At 50.1% G+C, this 18,652-nt stretch overlaps 5 protein-coding genes across 5 annotated transcripts; 4 read left to right on the top strand and 1 right to left on the bottom strand.

Moving 5' to 3' along the window:
• Nucleotides 1-3,291: 3,291 nt before the first annotated feature.
• On the top strand, nucleotides 3,292-4,106 carry FTJAE_5054 (uncharacterized protein; the record flags this gene model as incomplete). The annotated part of the gene is made up of 3 exons (XM_037351523.1): nucleotides 3,292-3,414; nucleotides 3,530-3,765; nucleotides 4,040-4,106. The coding sequence occupies 3 exons, from the start codon at nucleotides 3,292-3,294 to the stop codon at nucleotides 4,104-4,106; spliced, it is 426 nt and encodes a 141-aa protein (XP_037207886.1).
• Nucleotides 4,107-5,792: 1,686 nt separating this feature from the next.
• Nucleotides 5,793-6,731, top strand: FTJAE_5053 (uncharacterized protein; the record flags this gene model as incomplete). The annotated part of the gene is made up of 2 exons (XM_037351522.1): nucleotides 5,793-5,872; nucleotides 6,161-6,731. 2 exons carry the CDS (start codon nucleotides 5,793-5,795, stop codon nucleotides 6,729-6,731), a joined length of 651 nt encoding a protein of 216 aa, XP_037207885.1.
• Nucleotides 6,732-10,030: 3,299 nt separating this feature from the next.
• FTJAE_5052 (uncharacterized protein) lies at nucleotides 10,031-10,387 on the top strand (the record flags this gene model as incomplete). Its single annotated transcript, XM_037351521.1, has 1 exon — nucleotides 10,031-10,387. The coding sequence occupies one exon, from the start codon at nucleotides 10,031-10,033 to the stop codon at nucleotides 10,385-10,387; it is 357 nt and encodes a 118-aa protein (XP_037207884.1).
• Nucleotides 10,388-11,368: 981 nt separating this feature from the next.
• Nucleotides 11,369-12,516, bottom strand: FTJAE_5051 (uncharacterized protein; the record flags this gene model as incomplete). The annotated part of the gene is made up of 5 exons (XM_037351520.1): nucleotides 11,369-11,722; nucleotides 11,773-11,850; nucleotides 11,896-11,942; nucleotides 11,991-12,423; nucleotides 12,469-12,516. 5 exons carry the CDS (start codon nucleotides 12,514-12,516, stop codon nucleotides 11,369-11,371), a joined length of 960 nt encoding a protein of 319 aa, XP_037207883.1.
• A 2,101-nt stretch (nucleotides 12,517-14,617) lies between these two features.
• On the top strand, nucleotides 14,618-15,739 carry FTJAE_5050 (uncharacterized protein; the record flags this gene model as incomplete). The annotated part of the gene is made up of 6 exons (XM_037351519.1): nucleotides 14,618-14,629; nucleotides 14,678-14,725; nucleotides 14,775-15,035; nucleotides 15,094-15,123; nucleotides 15,178-15,282; nucleotides 15,329-15,739. 6 exons carry the CDS (start codon nucleotides 14,618-14,620, stop codon nucleotides 15,737-15,739), a joined length of 867 nt encoding a protein of 288 aa, XP_037207882.1.
• Between the last annotated feature and the right edge of the window lie 2,913 nt (nucleotides 15,740-18,652).

Genomic DNA, 18,652 nt, shown 5'->3' with positions numbered 1-18,652 from the left:
GAACGTGACACCTTTGTATGGCGAATTTCCCTCTTTGAAGACATAGCCTGGGACGGATACAGATTTCCATCAGGCAAAAGTCCCTTCGGGAAAGTGAAGAGGTTATTTTGGAAGACCTGACGATAGTTTGGTAAGGACATTGATTGAGGGAGGAGGAGACTGGGAAGAGGCTGGGGCACGAATGAAGGCCGGCTTCATGAATGCCGGTTAGTTCATCTGGCTTGCAAAGATCCGGTCATCCTGCAAGCCAGCGGATCAAGCCCCAATTTCCCTCCTTGACAGACCCTACCAAGGTCGCTGGGGGATCTTAACATACTGACCCTTCTGGAACCAAATACACCATTGGACGCCCCTGGGTTCAAAGTGCTGGAATTACAGCAGCCCTGTCTTGGAGTAGCTGTCGTCACGGCATTTATCGGCACCATATGGCTGTCTTGCCTTTTGCGAGGCACTCTACACACAACATGTCTTCTTCCGTGAGGTGTTACGGATACCAGCCCTTCATTTGCTGCTCTTGATGTTTTGCACATGAAACCGCCCACAAGACATGTGCCCCGTGACTGCAGCTCAGAATGTCATCTCGGAGTAGGTGAATCAGCTGAGCTTCGTAGTATTGCCGCTAATTCAGAATAGTGTATGATAATTCGCGTTATAGCCTTGCGCTTACGGCGTTGAGGGAACCTCGCTGTTCTCTGCTAAGCTGATTTATCCCCAAAACGTAGCTATTCGCTTCTCAAACACTTACAACCGCTCGTATACCATGAAGGCACGCCTCTCAAGCGACAGCGACCCCCTTATCATGCTTGATCTTTTTTGCTACTGTATCTCCCGCGATGTTAACGACTCCTCCGCCTTCAACCTTTTCGGACCAGAACACCGTATGCCGTGGAAAAACATTCCCTGGCGGGTTTTCGAAGAGGGTCTTGGCTTTCAACCTAGGCTTATGAAGCCTAGAGGCCATAATGATCTCGAGCTGTGGCGACTGACCCTGATATCCTTAGAGAAACTTTGACCAAAGAAGCGTCACCTTGCCGCTGATGTTGAAACGCACCCTCACATCAATACAGCCAATCGATTGAGAGAAGGAGATGATATTGTCGCTCACCCAGCAGAAGGCCGCTTCTCCAGATATGCACGTTGTGAGGAGCACGCTTGGAGAGCGCAAACATCATCTATCTGAGGAACACCAGCCGCAATACTAAGTGAGGCCAGGTTTTGGAGGAGGCCCAACTTGAAGGCGATCATTTCCACGGGAGAGAATCAAGAGCTTCAGATGACGGTTAACCTCGCTTGTCAAGGACAGAACATTATCTACGGTTATAGGGACTCCAATTGTACATGTCAAGTCAACATTGGGAATATTCCTACAGTTGAGCTTGGGTCAAGTCGCAGCATCTCGCTATCATAAGATGTGATCAGCTAGGCATTCTACAGAGGAAAGAAGTCAGCATAATTCGCAGGGGACACGTTTCTACCGCCTTTTCGAATGTCTCAATCTCGCAACTCGATGCCTCATCAAGAAAACCCAACAACACCCAGTCGAGCTTTGGGTGAGTCGCTGTTCCAACATGACCTACACAGGAACTAATACACTGCATGCGTTACTAATAGGGCTTATGATATATCTGTCAGTACATCGGTTACTTTGATTGAGAAGTGGTGTCGCTGTATATGAGATAGGAGGAGCTGAGTTACTGCAGACAGAGTAAGATGGAAAGAGGTTTCCAAGGACAAGGTGCGTCAACAGTTTATGTTTCTTACACAACAGGTTCTGCATCTCATATTGGCTCTCGCTCTCGCGAGTGGCAATGGAAAGACCCTTCCTTGTTTGGCCAGAACCACTGCAACCACGCAAACTGGCTCGGATTTACTCGACAACAAGCTCCCGCCACTCAGAGAACAACGATGAGCGTGTTCCTTGAGAGCACCATCACCTGGAAGAGTATATATTCCACGTGCAGCATGCGCTCTTCTCGATAACACGACTCCTAGTTCATAGCATTGAACGCCGTCTACTTCAACGACTGATCGTGGCTTGGACATTCCTCTCCTATTTCGCCTTTTGTAAATCATTTAGAATCCACCAAGGCCTCTTTATCTATGAACCTCGATAACCCTGAGGTCAATCATTATAGATCATTGGATCGAAACGTGGGTCTGTCTGCACATTGATTTTCCCACATGATGCTTCGACAATCGCATTTCGTAGCACCATTCCCTGCGTCTCTCAAGATAGCGCCCGAGAAAATACCTATATAGATAGGCTGACCAATGTTTCAGTCTCAGTCGCGACCCACATGATCGACGAGGAATACTGCCGCCGCCGTGCCTTAACAACTCCAGCCGGGCTGCGCAACATGTACTTGCAACTCACTGAGCGGTACTGACATATTTTGCGCTCTATAATCACTGGGCACAAAGAGATGAACAGAGTCAAGACGGGCTATCGACGAACGGGATACCATTCTGTTGACTGAGATGTACAAGGCACGCGGTAACTCAGCCAGTGTCTCGCAAATTGGTGAACTGTTTGACATGGCACTAGAGCGTGACCAATCGTATCCTCTTCCGCGACACTAAAATACATAAAGTCAAGACGGCGCTACGATGGAGAGCCAATCAACAGAGATGTGAGAGACCAAAGAGGCAATAGTCCTCAGTAGTACCAGGGTTTGATGGATAGCAGACAGGGGCCATGTTGAGACTAGGGCTCGTTGATGGAGATGAACTTTATACTTGAACTATTCGCAGCTGGAAGAGTCTGGAAGAACAGATGTATCGCTTCAAGTTCACTATCAAGCTTCCGCTCAGCACCCAGGGCCCGGCAGTTTTTGAGCCTCATCTACCAATACGAAATGTGCTGAAATGAAGAGACAAAGGTGACTATTGACGTTAGCACTTCTTGAGTGACTGTGGTGCGTAAATCTGTTAAGGAAACAATGTCAAAAACAAGGAAAGTGGCTCTTGTATGTTAAACGCGATCTTGATGAACACGCCTCAGATGCAGGGATGCAATTCCAGCGTTGAGAGGTTCTATTAGAGGTGCAGCTTCTTTGCTTCAGTGCGTTACAGGGCACCTTCACTATAATTTAGCGATGTCATCCAAATGGTGTGAGTGGAGCCAGCTGACCAAAGCAGCCAATCACTTCAAATTCTCACCCTCCTTCATCACCAACGACCTCTTCCTCCTCTAGCTCCTCAATCAGAGGCCGCGAGCAGCACAAACGTCCTGTACATCCCTCCATCACCCGCCGTTCGATTTCCGCTACTAGCTTATCGACCTTCAACGTCATGCTCGTTATTACTTCAAGCCCATGCATCTCGACGCAACAAGATCCTCCCAGACGTACCCGCACGACGCGAAACCTTGCTCCCGAAGCCACCGCTACCGGCGCTGAGCACGCCAAGGGCGCCGTCAACAAGCGCACCACTCGCAGCCAGTCATAAGGGAAACGACAAGATGCTCTCAGATGATCAGCTGTATCGGATGGAGTGATATTCAAAGCGGACGGAGAACCTGTGACTCCAGCATCCCGAGCCTGAAATGCATCCTCTGACTATCCTCCTCTGTGGTCCATCTGGCGTCTTCAGCCTCGCATCTTTGACACCACTTCAAGCGGACCTTTCAACAGAACGCGCCTTCTTCGACTTCATCGAACCTCCTTATCCGAATGCTCCTCTTCAGTCCACTGCTGCAATTGTACCGCACTACAGATCAGCACCGAAGGCCTCTTCACCCATTCGCGAGCCCCTACGACGCCCAAGGTGCGAACACCAACAACGTCGGTTTTACGAGTTCATAGTTGGGCTCAGCCGTATATGAAATGGACTGGAATAGGCTGCATCCCAAGACCTGAGGGGATGGCATTGTGTTTATCAACATCAGCTCCTGCAAGGGCTTCTTCAATTCCGTCACCATCTCTACACCGCACAAGGGAACACCGCGACTCTTTGCCTCATGGCATTCCCTCTAGCGTCATTCAGGTTGGCCGCCTTGACAACCTTAGTGACTGATGATCACTAATGCAACGCATGACAGCACAGAATTGTCGCCCGGTTCCCAGTCATGTCCCGAAAGCATTCTCGCCAGCCTCGACCGCGATTGACTTGTCACGTTTCAATCGCCCACCACCCATCAAGTTCCCCAGGGCCGCGACCAGCTGTTCCATCTTAATGACTCCGATCTTTACAGCAGGCGTGTCTCTCTGCGAACCCCGGTTTGGGAGGCGGCGCTGAAGGCCCTGCCCACACCCCACCAGTGCTTTGCAAATCGGCTGGAGAAGGATGTCCGTCAGATAAACCTCTCATTCTGTCAAAGATCACAAGTTTGGACGCCAACATAAGCCAAGAACGACCAAGGTGACGACAGCCCGGGCGAAAGCTGAGCAATCTGTCACCTGAGTCAACATTGGAAGACTGCAGAAGAGGTGCACGACACCGTAGTGCGACGGCCAGATCGAGAAACCCGAGACCAAGCGACCACGGCTTTTCCCATGTTCGAATTGGATGGATCGAATTGGCTTGGTGCAAGCAGAGCAACCCTTCACAGCGCATCCCCGCGCTTCAGCATTTTGCAAAGCACTCTGTGTCAGCCAGAATGCGCCGCAACGCCAAACAGAGTCGAATAAGACACTCCGAAGACCAGGGGGGAAAATAGCAATGACCTACAGCAATTGACCTGTTGGTAACGCAACTCCGTGCATTCAGTTGTCGTCGAGCTAGTAGAGTCCACGCGCTAATAAAGATCGTCACAGAACCTCTATCACCATTGCCCTCGATCCAAACCCGAATGGCCAAGGTATCGCAAGAGACCATCGCTAACTCGCCATCGCCTACAATTATTTTGGTTCGACTTCTTGGACGTGCGCCCAACGCCCCCTGGATATGGGCAGTCTTCTTGATGAAGCACACCGCCATTGGGCCGGCTCCCAAGTGCGGTCCAGCTCAAGTGCTCTTTTTGGCAGGCTTGTGATTTGTGGCTGCGGCTCTGAAGGCAGGCGAGTACGATCTCAAGAATATTCCCTAACGAAAACCTCGCGGGTACGACATCAGCGACACCGAGTTACCTCCCTTTACCCTTGACTTCTGATGAAGAGATTGCTTGTGGCACTATCTCATTACCAACCCTACAAAACCTTCTCAACCGGCTTTGACGACGTTGCTCAAGAAAGACGACAACGAGCGGACTGTATTACGCCCGAAACACCAAAGCATTTGACATAACGTCTCGCCATCATAAAGAGCGATCTGATCCTCGACATCAAGTTTTGAGGCTCAGTCTACCTTGAGCTGAGTGACATGGCCCGGGTTGTGTATATCCCAACACGACACCACCGTCCACCTAAGAGTAGGAGTCGCCGACTGAATCGCCGTTCTTTTCGACATTCTTCACGATTTCATCCTCCTGAATGACGAGACAAATGCGGCCGTGTCGTTCTTTATGGCAAGCTTGACCAACTCGGCCACTACCGGGTACAGCGATGTGATCTCCTGGGGCAATGCAGCGACTCGTCACCGCAGAGCGTCGAGGAGGTGGACCTGGCCCTCTCGAAACCGTTCTTGATCTTCAGCTTTGTAGGAGAGGGGATAATGGGTGCCCCCTCACCCCAATCATCTGGTTGACCTTCCTGCAGTGGTTGGACAGGACCATGATCGTGGTGGGTGTCATGATGAGCCTCCGGACGCTCAAGAAATCATCTGCGACGAGCTCACCAATTACGCAACCACAAGAGCAAGCGCAGAAGCCTCTGTGAAGTAGTGTCGAGGGATCCTGGGCACTTCAAAGCATCACCATGAGGGCAGCCCCATGTCCTGCCGGGGGTCACGAGATCACCTACAAGCCTACCAAATACGCCACCACGAGAGCCAGCGCGTAAGTCTCTATACAAAACGTTCCCATGAATTACCGAGCCACCAACGTTCGAGCGCCACGACAAAGCGCATTATCGTGTACCCTCTCCGTCTTTCGTTTCATTGCCAGAGTTCATAGGCTTTGACTCACTGGACTTTCTACGGAACCCGCACAATGGCGCCCGCCTTCAGACACGGGACCCTGTTGAGGATCAGCGAGGGGACACAGGCGCGACGTTGGTGGTGTGCGAGCACAAGTCCATACCTACCGGCGAGGACAGATCGAAGAAGTACAGCGCTGAGATGCTAGGCATGTCGAGGATGTGGCCGTTCGTAAAAGAGCTGAAGTTTGCGACGCCCGGCCAGCGTCCACTCGTGCAAAGCGGCTTTGTATACGTGACGAACGGCCGATTGACGCTTACAAGGGCATCGCGATGATGGATGCCGTATACCACACCATAGAAGCCAGCTACTCAAAGACGCTTTGCAAGCCCATCGGGGCGGTAGCAAAGCTCTACACCACCACGAATTCGATCGAGAACGACGTGCCCACCTCGACCGATGTGGCCGCTGAGACCGACGGCGGGTACAACATGGAGCAGAGGATGCCCTTTCCTCCGTGCAACTTCGTCGACCCCTACACCACACAATACCAGTGGGCCGGATTCAAGACCCTCGCAACGATGGTTGCGTTGAGAACCTGCATGAAGGCTATGGAAATGACGAAGGATATCGTGGACTCGGCAAGCGAGGTTGAGGCGTCGTCAGGGAACTGGATCCTAAGAATCATGGAGTGTACGATCATGGTCGCCGAGTTGTACATCAGGAGGATAGTCCAGACCTGGAGGAAGATGCGCGACCTGGAGATTCCCATCCGCTGACTGTATCTACATTCCAGATTAGTTTCCCCCGCCCGTTAATTTTTACAGCCTCACTGGCCGCTCCTCTGCCAGCATTTGCTCATTTTCGGGGCTTATGAGTGTATTTCTTCGAAGTCTCTTTTCATCAATGCAGCAGAAGCTTTTCAAATTTGTTATTTGGTCCTTGGACTCAGTGATACTGTTAGCTCCGGAGAAGGAAATGTCGAAAACGCAGCAGCTAACATGGCGAGCGGTCATCTTAAACAATCGGCATATAAGCGACGAGCGTTTGGACCGCTGATCCCCCGGGTTCTTTTGATACAGTAACAGTATCTATCAAAGCGAGCAATGCAATGCCAAACATGACTACAGACAGAGCCCCTGGATTTAGCCAGGATGATCACCAATCTCTTGCTTAAGAAGAGACGCAGCCGTTCTTAGATTGTCATGCACTTGAACAAACATGCTACGCAGGGCGGTGTCGAAAGCTTCTTCTCTGAAGCTTGCTGCAAGCGTTCGTTTCAATTCGGGTGTAAAGCCGTTCGCCATCAGCGAGGTCTGATTAGAACCGCTGAACTACTTCGCCGCAGGCGGTTTGACGAGCGCGGTGAATACATTGGCTGTTGATGTTCCAGGTCAGAAGTGTTTCATCATGCTTCAATTACTAAGATCCCTGCGAGTGAACCTGACTTGGGCGAAGTAAATTCCAGTTCTTCAATGTTTTGAATCCACGACCTTCCGCTTCTTTCAGCCTCCGCGTTCACGCAAGAACATGCGGAGTCTCTTCCTATTGCTCAGAAGCCCTACCATAGTCAATATCGTGCTGGGCGAGTGTTGTGCTGTATAACACTCCCTCTCCAAATTGCGATTCTCTATAGCCAGTTCAAGCTACGCAAGCCATTCTGTCTTGTTGGGTATCGCCTACAGCGCGGCCGCTCTACCAGAAAGCCATTCTGGCGATACCTCTTCCCGCCCTTGCCTGTGTTTCGACTCACCGTTACTTCGAGTGGTATGAATGGCAGCTTGCAATGGTTTCTGCACGCTGAAGCACATGATACAGGCGGCGGTTGGTCATAGAAGGCCTAAGATGTTCCTCTGGAGCGACGGTATTGTGAGAGGGAAGCAGGATTTAGCGCCACGGTGACCGCAGCCTTGATCCCATTCGATGCCTCGCCATGACACTGCAGATTATCTCTATTCCACCGGAATAACATAGCGCGGAGACAGCGACGAAAAGCCTCGGGGCGGTATTGTCTCTTCTGAGTTTGAGGTCGAATTGTTCAGAGCTAGTGTTCCTTGGCCGGAGAAGCTCGCCGCTCTGTCAAAGTGCGAGAAGGAGTTGCAATACTGAGGGTGTGCTAACTGGGATCTGGCCTAGATCTTGAGATATCCCCTCAGTGGCAACGCGGTCATGTCTCTTGTCTGTGCTTCTTCTACACGCTCTCCGTCACAGCGCAGCCCGCGAAAGTCTACCTCTTCCGACAGCCTTCTCGGGCAACAGAAGCAAGACCAACAACCTTGCGAGATCTGGGTTGATATGTTTCCGATCTGTTGCTGACGCAGTATACCCTTCAGTAAGGGCAACTGCCATAGATTGACAGAGACATTCGCAAATCTCATCTTACCTGTCGCCAGCTGACATTGGCACCCCGCAAGAGAAGAGTATCCGAGCGACCGATATGAAGGAAGCTTGAGCATATGCGGATAGGCCAAGAGAGCCTTTGAGGAAGTGAATGTGGCAGCTGATGCAATTCGCAAACTGCTACAGTGGTCGCCACGCAGATTCTGTTCCTGGGCCAGCACAGGGTCAAGGTTTCTGTGTACTCGAACTGATGCCTTGGTACAGAGATACGAGTGTGATATATACCAAGGCTTGGTATCAATGAGATTGTCCCAAGTTATCTGCTTCGATTGAAGACTGGGGTCAAGTGGCTGTTTTCCCTCCCTCGCAACCCGATCCCATACCTCGACAAGGAGGTTTCCCTCGCGATACAACTTCTGAAGACTACGAAGGCCATGAATCAGCGCCGACAACTGGGTCCTTCTCGCATTCCCTTTGGCATCAAACATTACGCAGCAGGGTCCGGACATCGCAGTGGGTGTAGCTCACACCGCGGCAAGTAACATCGTTACAATTGCTGCAACAATGCAGACGATATGAGGTAGTCAAGGGATGGCATGTGCCCTGCGTGATTACGAGTGCAGTCTCTTGGTGGATGGTCCTATATTGGGTGCGAGACCCAGTGTAGTACAGTCACAAAGTTGCTCTCAAGCAATCCCTGAATCATCGACTTCTGAAGGCCTTGGTCAGATTGTGCCTCGGATGTGAATAGTATAGATGATGATGGAGGGCGATGAAAGGAAGCTTGTGAATTGATCATGTTTCTTTGTTTGACTGCTGTTTGTTTGTGCCTTAAGCAGGAAGAGTGAATGCTGAAGTGAATCGGAGTGATCAACCAGCTGTCTTTTCATCTGTACGGCTACTTTATTTATATAGTCCTACATACTCCCTCTTTCTGTACTACTTTATATACTACTTACCTAGAGAATAAGATATCTCCAACTGCCAGAGAGCATCCCTCACGTATCATCTTCTTCCCACACTTGTCGCCGACCGTTTCCCCTATCTTCACTCTTCTATGACCTCGACCTTTACATCATCGTCCCTGCAACCACCGAACCAACCTCAAATTAGATATTCGTGAAAGCGATTACCTTGCAGGGTCACAAGAAGTCTATACAGCAACTGGGACCTATCGAGAAGCCGATGGTCAAGCCAGTGGGGGTCATGGTTACAGCCGAGGGCTATCCTTGAGGCTGTTGAGTGCGAGATGGAACACCTAGTCTGTGTAGATACCTCTGGACATGCCTTGGGGGGCGGAAATGCCCCCCACAGAGAGCAACGTGCCGTGTTGCGACTCGGCGGCAGTTCTGAATAGCATAAGAAGCGGGGAGCTCGGCGCTGTTCCGGAAAACGTGTCCTGAACTGGGAGATCAGACTCGGAAAATCTGGGGTATATGTTGACTTGATGCTCATACTGAATGGCGATGGCCGCACTTCTCGAACAGCGCCGGGCTTGGGTTTGGCACCAGAACCCGTCTCGCTCTTGGTCGAGTGTGACAGCTGAGAAGGCTATTCTGTCTCAGAGCCCATCCGCAGCATGCGAGAGGCACCTGGCGCTGAATTGCATGATGATATTTTTACAGTTGTCGCTTCTCACAGCCGCCGATACCAAAGTTGCTGTAATTTATTGAAGCGAGATCCACGCTACATTTGACCACTTCTTTATATGTCAAGTGTCATCAGACTTGCCGCCACGATGGGACCGGAAACTCGACGCACCAACATCAAGCAGTTGAGCGAGACTATAAATTTGATGGAGCTGAAGCCCTGGCAACAATTGATATGCAGAGATGCATCCCGTGCGGAGGAATCCCTCGAGTTCATCACTACCAAGGCCAAGAAACGCAACCGCAGTGACAACAAACTCTTCGGAATGAACAAGTTACATTTTCATTGCGATCAGGCGGTTTATCAAGCTAGTTCACAAGAAGGAACGCGCGCTCTTGATAAAAAGATCGGCATGGTTACAGAGAACAGGTTCTCTCCCAAGCCGTGGCAGAGACAACGAAGCAGTCGCCAGCGTGAAGATAACGCCGGATGGAAGGTTATGTAGAAGCTCTTACCGCGCTGAACATATTGCAAGACTTCTCAGTATATTGAACTCTTGATCGTAGTGGATGATGATCGTAGTAGATCAGCGACCAAAGGACGGTAGAGCTGACATGGGCGCAGATATAACTCAGATGCTACAGAGAGAGAGCGGAAAGGGCCAAATAGGGCGGGAGATAAAGGCGATGAGAACGAATAGCCTGAAATATCGAGAGGAAGGTCGGACGTGGTTCCGGTTGAGTCTTCGGTTGTCGACGAACTTCGATCTGCATCCAGAGGAAGAACACTAACTTGAGAGGCATGAAGCAGACCTCAAACGGGAGCAAAGCAATCTGTGTAGACTTAATCTCAATAATCTCAATGCATGATCTAACCGATCGATGACATTCTGCCTCTGTAAATTTTCAATTCGTCAGTCAAGAAGTCATGATCGTGATCACATTCCAAATACAGAGTTGGTGAAGGACACCTTCTTTCGGTGGTGAACCCTCTGTGTACGTGTATGGCTTTTCGGCAGGAGGATACCATTGCTCATCTCTATCACTGATATTATTTCTCCGTATTTTGAGCGCTTATATGTTGTCTGTTGTACGTTGGGGGCTCTTCCAAAGCGCAGTCGCTTCGTTCGTCAGAGGAGAAGTGTTGACCTACCAGGGCAACGGCCGAGGCTACCGCTCACCTCTACTATGCAGCATATCATCCGAGACGTGATTATCGTTAGAAATTTCGGGTCGCTGAACATCAGTCCACGGCTGGTGCTCGGGCTCGGCGATGGGTGAAGGGGATAACATGCTGTTGTTGAAGATCTTCATGCACATGCAAAGTAACCAAAGACTTCCGTGTTCAAATGGTAAGGACTCCCAACACCCCAAGACACCCATATCAAGAAACAAGCAGCCAAATAATAAGAGTATGTAAAAGCACAAAAGAAAGAGATAATAGAGAAAGGATGTAAGATAAAAGAAAAGAAAAGGGATGACCATCCCTACCCCTCACTATCATCATTCTGATCCTCACCAACATCACCCTCCTCAGCATCTTCATCATCAACCTCATCCTCCCAACCATCCTCATCCTCCCCATCTTTAGCACCCCGCAGGCCGTTAATCTGGGCCTGCATAGCTTTAACCTGCCCCTCAAGCTTCTCCCTCAAGCACTTCTCCTCCTCCAGAGCCTCCTTGAGAGCTTTATTCTCAGCCCTCTCCTCTCTCATGTGGCGCTCCACCTCTGCGGCCACCCTCTTCACTTGCAGAGAGGCCGCCCTTGCTCGTTGCCAGGCGTTGAACGTCTGGAGGCTTGATAGCACACCGCTGAGACCGGTGCGCCACTCTTCTGGGTTCTAGGTCAGGTTAGATATGGTGCAAAGAGAGGGGACAGGTTTTAACATACCACTGCAAGACCCAGTCGATGGCGGTGCGCCATCTCATGGACTCTCTGGACGTCTGTGCGAGATTCCTCAAGCATATCCTGCATATATCAGCAAAGTCATTCTGTTTATAGGTATATACTTACGTCTGAGCATTCGACCCCATCAGCCTCACAACTAAGACAAGGCCTCTCTGCAATAATTAGTATAAGCTATAAGTGTCGATAAAGCTAAGACTTACTGCCAGACTCGGCCATCTCGCAAACCCACGATGGGTTAGTCCTCCACTTCTCGATACACTCTCGACAAGCAACCGCATGGCACTGGGGCGCAGGGCTACGAGTAGTGAGATCAGGGCTCGCTTCACCTGCCGGCTCATCATCGAATGTAGACTCTACCAGGAGCTCAATGCTCTTGAGCCGTTTGGTCGCAGGCGTGAAGTCCTGTGTTGCAGCACGCTTGGTGCGGATCAGGCGTCTGACAGGCGTGACAGCCTGCGATTCCATCGCCTCTTCATCCACAGAACCATCCGAGTCTTCAATCACCACAGGACTTTTGGCCTTGAGAGGCGTTTTGCTGGCCCTCGCGGTCTTGGGCTCGGCGAGCTTGTCGACCTTGGGCCTGGGCCGAGGAGCCTTGGGTTTGGGCTTGGAAGCATCCGTCTGGAAAAAACACTAGACTGGTTAGTCAAGCAATTGGAAGTCAGAGGGATGGCTTACGCTGAACTTGTCGGAGGGTGTAGCTGCGGTCTTCCTGCTGTCATTCATGATGATAGCCTAGATTCCGAATTCTGTGTAAATATTAAGGATCGTAAGTAAGATGAGAAGAACTGTTCGTTAACGGTGAATGAGATGCGAAAAATAGAATGGAGAATCACGACAAGTGGTAGGCATAAGTAAGTAAATGAACATCAATTGAGACTCAAGCGCAAGATAATTCTGACAAGACCTCAACTAGCCTTGTCGTCTCTGCTCCCCTGGCTCAATTGCTTTTTCCCTCCTCTTCTAGGCAGCATGCATGCTCTGTCCGTCTCTCCGCCATAACACGACTGCATTATCAACATGTTTGGATCACTTCGGCTCGAAAGTTCAACGGATGTGAACGAACATGCACTCAAAGTTGCAAAAGTTGCGTGTCCTCTGTTTGAGCGGGAGGATCCGAGACGTTCAATCCGTTTTCGACGTTAACGGGCGGGACAGAGAGCTTAGTTGGTGTGTACAGTGTTATTCGGGGGGAGGGGTGAGATCGGCCATGCAAGCGCGCGTTTGTGAACGGGTACTTGCGCTGGGGAGTGAGATACAAGAATACAATGCGTACAGGTTGGGCTGAGACATGAGGGAGTCAGCACTTGGTTAATTTCGCTGCAGTGTGATAGCCCGTTTTGATCAAGGTACAGTACCCTGGTCGACGTGGTAGACACGGGAGGAGATTGGCAGCTCCGAATACCCGGTTTGTCGCTGTGTTTCTGTGAGTCTTGGCTGATTTGCTTTTGGGGGTCGCTGTTGGATTGTTGCGCTATATGTTGCACTTCGATGAGGCACTGTGTGAGGACAGAGTCACGAAATGCAGGTACTGAACCTCATGCCTAGCTACCTGCGGAAAGAATGAATCTTTGATAGTGACTGATTAATCCACAAAGCTGTCTTGGGTAGATCAAGTGAGCACTTCCAGATCGAGTGTTGTGTAAGTCAAATGCTGTGCAGAATAAGCAAGCATGAGAAATGGATCATTTGACAATCATGTGAACTACTTGGGAATAACCATGTAGTAAGTTCTCTGTGCTCATTCAAGCTCTCAGCTACAAGTCTCAATTGTAAATAACACATCTACGACTGCGTAGTCATAGCGACGCTGGATCTCTGACTGTGTTTCATGTTCTTGGGAGATGTCTGCCTCCAAGTCCACTCTCCATCACAAATGTTTACAGGTTCAAGTTCAGTAACGAAAAAAGAAATCCTGAAATCACGTGAAATACAGTCACGACTGTATAAGATACGTATCGTGCCAGCCAAATTGAGGAATTGACAAAAGACGGCTGGGCGTTACACAACCAAAAGCAACGGCCAACATATAATGAGACATCGGTCATGAAAAGCAGTGGTAGAACTAATGTATCTTTCCGCGCAGGCAGGATGCCGCCCCAACGAAACGCAACGCGATTTCAGGTTCTGATGTACCATGCGAATTATCGCAAACGAAGATGTGAGGTGTTGGTAGTCCTCCGTTCAGCCACATGCAGGGGACACGGTGATCACTATTGAGGCTCTGGATTTTGCACGATCTTGTAGTATCTACAGCTACAAGAACATCATCTTCAATATAATTATTAAGTCTCCTGCCTTTAGCCTTCAAAACGATATACATCACACCATATTCGGTTCTCAAGGTGCCAGCATAACTTTACGCAAAGCAGCACCATCACATCAGAGGTAGCCAAGATGAATGGCACTGTAGATACTTGGCCAACCACTCAGCAATCTCATAATCCCCCACATGGCTGAAACAAGGCGGCAGCAGACCTTCACGCTCGAATGAGAAAACAAGACTAGCCTCTAGACCTGGTCGAGGATGCAAGTACCTACCCGTTGATGAGGGCGTTTCTGAATGCCGTTCTACGGAGCTCCGATGCTCGGATTTTCTTGAGTTTTTATTTATTTTTCCATGTTCAAAGACGGAATGATGAAGTAGGCGATGGTTGACGACTTTGTGTACTTACGCTTTATACTCCGTTGGCAAAAGAGGAACGCATCAATCTTTTACATCGATCTTCTGTCTTTCACCCTCACGTCTACTCACATCACTCTTCATATCGCGTTTTACATCTATACTTTATGTCCATTCCACACCCATCCTTTCTAATAGAACATAATGGCTCCTAAGGTATGCTATCTACGCTCCAACATTGCATTACAAGCCTGACCTTTATAGCCCAACACTAAAACCTACTCTACAAAGGGAATGCGGCGGGCATCGCGTGTAAGTCCACGTTGCCCTGGATCTTGGCCGATTATCGCACTGACACAAGCCTGAGGACGTAAATCGCCTTCCTGATCCTGGATCCGGCTCTGAGTATGAACCTGAACCCGAACCTCAACCTCCATCCAACGCCGATGACGAGTCGAACGATGTGGCGCCTCCTCAATATGGGACTACACCTTGTATTCCATGCCTGAGACGCATGGTCAAGGTGCCCTTGAAGGGACATCCTGAGCCGTGTATCTTACCAGCGACTCAGCGCTCAAAGGCGTGTCCACAATGCCATGGGAGAAAGGACAGATGCGACAGCGTAAGATACACTGACAGAATCTATTTGTCTTTTTTTGATACGTCCTAACCTTGTATAGCCCGCGCGCTCAGTAGAACTATTCCTCAAAGTAGGTACGAATCTCGAGGATAACGTCTCTTGATACTAACTGCTCGTGTTTCAGGAATGGGAGAACAAAGAACGCAGGGACCGCATGGCAGATTTCACGGAAGTCGCTGAGAATTTACAAGACGCCGCCAAGCTCAAGCTCCTCGAAGGACAACAACTCGTACGATACCCATACCCTTAATAAGAACAGTACTAATTCACAGCAGCCAAAAAAATGGGCGGATTGGGCCAAGGAAGCCCAGGGATACATCGACGACGTGGATGAAGGAAAAGCAAAGCAAGAGGCGCACAACGAAAAAGTCAAATACGACGACATGTGTGCGAAGATCAAGGTACTAGAGGCTCAGGTGAGCAGTATTGAGGGTTGGATTGCAAAGAACGCGGGGATTCTTGTTTCGCGGGATGAGAATGATGAAATGTTTGTTCGGTTTATGGCTTGTGCGATGATTCTTGAGGAGGACGATTGCGAGAAGTTTCAGAAGACGTTGGATCGTATTCGGGGGGTGGAGGAGGTAGGTAATGACGGTACTGGTGATGATACTGTAGATGAGGAGGAAGATGAGGAGGAGGGGTCTTTGTCGGGGGGACGAGATGATGTCTCAATGGTGTCGGAGTGAAAACGCCTAAACTACCTCTTTAGCATCTTTATAGTCTCCGAGGGGAGACCTGAAGAACTTGGTTGGATTGGCTTCCTGTATGTAGTTGCTCGTTACTTGCATGGCTGTTGGAAGTGATTCGAGGGATATTGAACCACTACTGAGAGGCATTGGGCTGGGCGATAACTCGGGGCGGGAATAGTTGCACGCAAATTAAATGAACATTCCCTGTCGTGGCAACTTGTGCGTTTCAGTCTTGACGAGGAGAGTAAACGTATTGCGGATAGATTGAAGTGACCAGAAAGTCGATGAATGGTGATGCAAAGTGAATGTCCCATGGATGTCGCGGGCTAACGAAAGTGGAGGACCTGAGGATCAAGTTCACAGACGGGGGAAAGCCTCGGTATTTTATCTCATATCATCGAGCTGCTGACGGCGTTGAGAGCGAGATTCTCCATTGTCGAGTGGTGTGAATAGATGCCCGGGATCACAGACCGCAGTGAAGTACTGTTTCTCAATCGCCACCGATACTTCTCCCTCGTTCGAGTCGCATGAGTTCTTGTCCCTGCCTCGGCATGTAATGAGGAACCCCTATTGTCGCGATGTATTGTACCAAGAACTTTGTCTTGAGATGCAAAGCACAACGCGATTGAAGGTGTTGTTTTAGTGGGGTTTGTGCATACGCAGGCAAATTTTTGGTTGCACTGGATCACGACCGCGTTGCTGTGGACTGATCCTGATGGGGCTCTCTATCGGCTGACAAGTCGCGAAGAGTCTAATCGGCTTAAACTTCTTGGTATTGCCATATTAAGCGTCGCCTCCTTCTGTGATTCGGCCGGAGTGTTTCAATCGATCGGAACTCAATCTTGGATATCGAGGCGCTAACGTGCGGGACTCAGTCCAACCTGGAAGACGATTTTGGTTGGATCACCATGGGGACCTTGAGAGCAACGCGCCAGTGAAGGATGCTTTCAATCACTATGAGAAAAGAAGAGTTAGGTACTTTATTGAATTTGAGTCGTGGATGTACAGCTGTAGCGACTGTCACAGTTGGATCGAGAACCGCAATCGGTTAAGCGCATTTTGGTGGTTTGGTTCCAGTCATAAACAAGCATCCATTAAAGCCTTCACCTTGGCAGAAAACACAAGTTTAAGCGCCATAGTGCACGGGATAATCTGTTCAAAAGCCAGGCAGTGAGAATGACTGAAGAATCTGTTTATTTTCTTATGTTGAGGGAGACCGGGTGTTGCGGTTGTGATAAATTGCCAGACCGGGAAATTGATCTAGGGTAGCTTTGTCACTCGTGGCCACACAAAATAGTGAGCCAGTACAGCAGACACCGCGCTAACTAACTGGCCCACTGTTCAAATTGCTCCCCCGCTGAGAAACGCTGCTCCTGAGCCAAGCGCCCTGTATCATTGCGCACTGGCGATCCATATCTCGCTTTCTATTTCCATTCAGTTCTTCAATCGCCACTCACAAAAATGCCAACGATTATATATAGCTGAAAACAGGGAAGATAGTCAATTGGAGCAGCGTCGACGAAACTGTACTTATTCGGATAATTCTAAGGGTTCTGGGGACTGTCATTCTGCGCAGCAAAGTTGACCTAAGAGACAGCCTGGGGTAATGGTCATTGATTGATTGACCTGGCTGGGCTGATAAGCAGTAAAATTACGGGGGGCTTATCGCAAGAGCAGGCGGGGTCTTCACTGGAAGAGCAATTAAGTTACAGTGGACAGCTACGCTGCTCCAGAAGGGCTAGGCGGGTTGCTTCGCGTATCACAGATACGTCATTTGCCTTTGGGCATCTCAAGCTTGCAAGAAGCCTCAGTCATGGCAATCATCGTCCCTCATTCATTCCACCAGACCACAGCAAATGCAATGCTCAACATCCTGCGAATGCCTCACACGCGAGCAGCATCAGCATCTCCACAGTTAGCGCTGCAATCAGAGCGCGACAGGTTTAACAGCCTACCTGCTCCTTGTCGACTTTCTCAACTCTACGCGTCGACAGCAATTACCGACATCGAGCAACCCCGATCGAGACGCGAGCACACTGCAGATCAACTGGAGAATTGGCGCGCCCTTAAGAGTCGAAAAGATCATCGAATCGAGCAGTGTCTGACCTGAATGGTGCTTCACAAGAGCTCCAAGCGTGAGGGCCAGGTCTGCCAGGTCTCCATGAGGCCATCTCGAACGCGCATGATCTTAACAACAAGAACTCCTCAACGCCGGTCGCACAGCGCCCCCTCTGAGCATCAACATCTTTCCCACCGAGCGCGTTCAGCGCGTATACGGCGCCAAAAGCAGCATTCACAACCCGTTGATCCCGACGACAAGCCATACCCAGTAGGACCCCAAGCGATGCTTAACAACGCGATCCTCAAGTTCACGCCCGTGATGGTTGCGATGCCCGACTCCAGCCCGAAGCCCCCGACCGCTCTCGCAAGAACAATTTACATAACGGCCGACGTCGCGTCATCCGCGCCGAGACATGTCGCAAGCCTGAACTCTTCTCCGTGAGCTTCCAGGCTGCCTCGAAAAGCACATGATTGACCGTCCGGCACTACGACTACGTGAGCGACTGACGAGGCCCCCCGACACAGCCTAGATAGGCTGAGCCAGTAGTAGGCTCAAGATCATCACTTTGTTGTTCAAGATCAGGTTGAAGACGTTGACCGCCCGGTACGCCAGCTTGTACAAACCCTCCGGGAAATATCTTAACAGCGAATACTTGAACAATACTGCGAGGAGCGAGCCAGTCTGCCAATAGATCCCTGACCGTGCCATGCTGCAGCAGAGGCGCTGAAGCTCGTTGCGGCGACGATTGAAGATGAAGAACAGGGCTATGTTATACGGATACGTCAACTTGATCGCAAGTCTTCAGGTCCGACAACTGACGATCTGACGGCGGAAGGCGGAAGTTCGTT

This window comes from Fusarium tjaetaba, assembly GCF_013396195.1.
Source record: "Fusarium tjaetaba strain NRRL 66243 chromosome Unknown NRRL66243_c0000094, whole genome shotgun sequence".
NCBI classification, from domain to species: domain Eukaryota; kingdom Fungi; phylum Ascomycota; class Sordariomycetes; order Hypocreales; family Nectriaceae; genus Fusarium; species Fusarium tjaetaba.
This window is presented reverse-complemented; position numbering and strand designations above follow the sequence as displayed.